Here is an 833-nt window from a genome sequence, read left to right as displayed (position 1 = left end):
CACGTTGGAGAAAGGGACAAATGTCATCAAGTTGTCCAGATCTGCGTACTAAATGGAGCGGTCTACCAGGAATTCCGTCTGGTGAATATCGTAAGATCGGCCAGTAAGCTAAAGTTTGTTCGGGAGCAGGCTGGTTTGCTGCCAGCTCTCTGTAAGATCTATGACTCTTACGCAGGAGCAGTATAATCGATGACGGAAGGCTTCCTTCTCCTTAGTGGCGACTTTTGGATCACAAGCTAGAACAGCTTCGACAGGAGCTTGAGCCCATACGGACGGAACGACGTCTTCGAAGAAGGTAGCATCGACTCGGAGAAGGGTGATGATGTCAGAATCAGGTAGAAAGTCTTCGAGATTGTGTCGGATGGCGGGGACTTTATAAGCTCTTCGAGAGGCTGTCCGTCTGGAAAGAAAAGAAGTGGCGAGAGTGCCAGATGTTGTCACGGGGTCCATTATGCAGTGTAGATCGGGCGAAAGAGAGATGAGTCTCGTGTGATTATGCTGAGGAGGTCCAGAACCCTGGTCTGTCAGTAATCTCTGGTGATTGTGAAGGTGAAGATTACTTACTAAGAGAAATGAGATGAAGATGAGAAAGCGACACACACGTCAGCTGAGGTGACAGTCTTTTGTAGGTGACCTGGTAAGGTGGGAGAAACGTGGGGCGCTTATCCTCACTTTTTGATGTTGGAACGCGCGGCTGCTGATCTGACCTGGGGTTGTTGCCATGATCCAGGGTGTAAAGGTTGGGTCGGAATATCACGTGGGTTCAGCGCCGTCATGAACTTGATTATGCTTGATCGATAGTAGTAGATAAAGACAGCCGTTATCTGTTGCCG

General features: G+C 49.1%; 1 protein-coding gene across 1 annotated transcript in view; it reads right to left on the bottom strand.

Moving 5' to 3' along the window:
* Window positions 1–450, bottom strand: part of TREMEDRAFT_66175 (uncharacterized protein) — a gene marked incomplete at both ends in the record, with an annotated part of 1625 nt that extends 1175 nt beyond the window's left edge. Inside the window, one exon of the mRNA XM_007008280.1 lies at window positions 172–450. Within this exon, the coding sequence (XP_007008342.1) occupies window positions 172–450 (279 nt within the window). The remainder of the gene's footprint in view (window positions 1–171) is intronic.
* Window positions 451–833: the final 383 nt, after the last annotated feature.

The sequence above is a fragment of the Tremella mesenterica genome (genome assembly GCF_000271645.1).
Source record: "Tremella mesenterica DSM 1558 unplaced genomic scaffold TREMEscaffold_19, whole genome shotgun sequence".
NCBI lineage: Eukaryota > Fungi > Basidiomycota > Tremellomycetes > Tremellales > Tremellaceae > Tremella > Tremella mesenterica.
The sequence above is the reverse complement of the archived record's forward strand: the minus strand, read 5'-3'. Positions and strand labels throughout refer to the sequence as shown.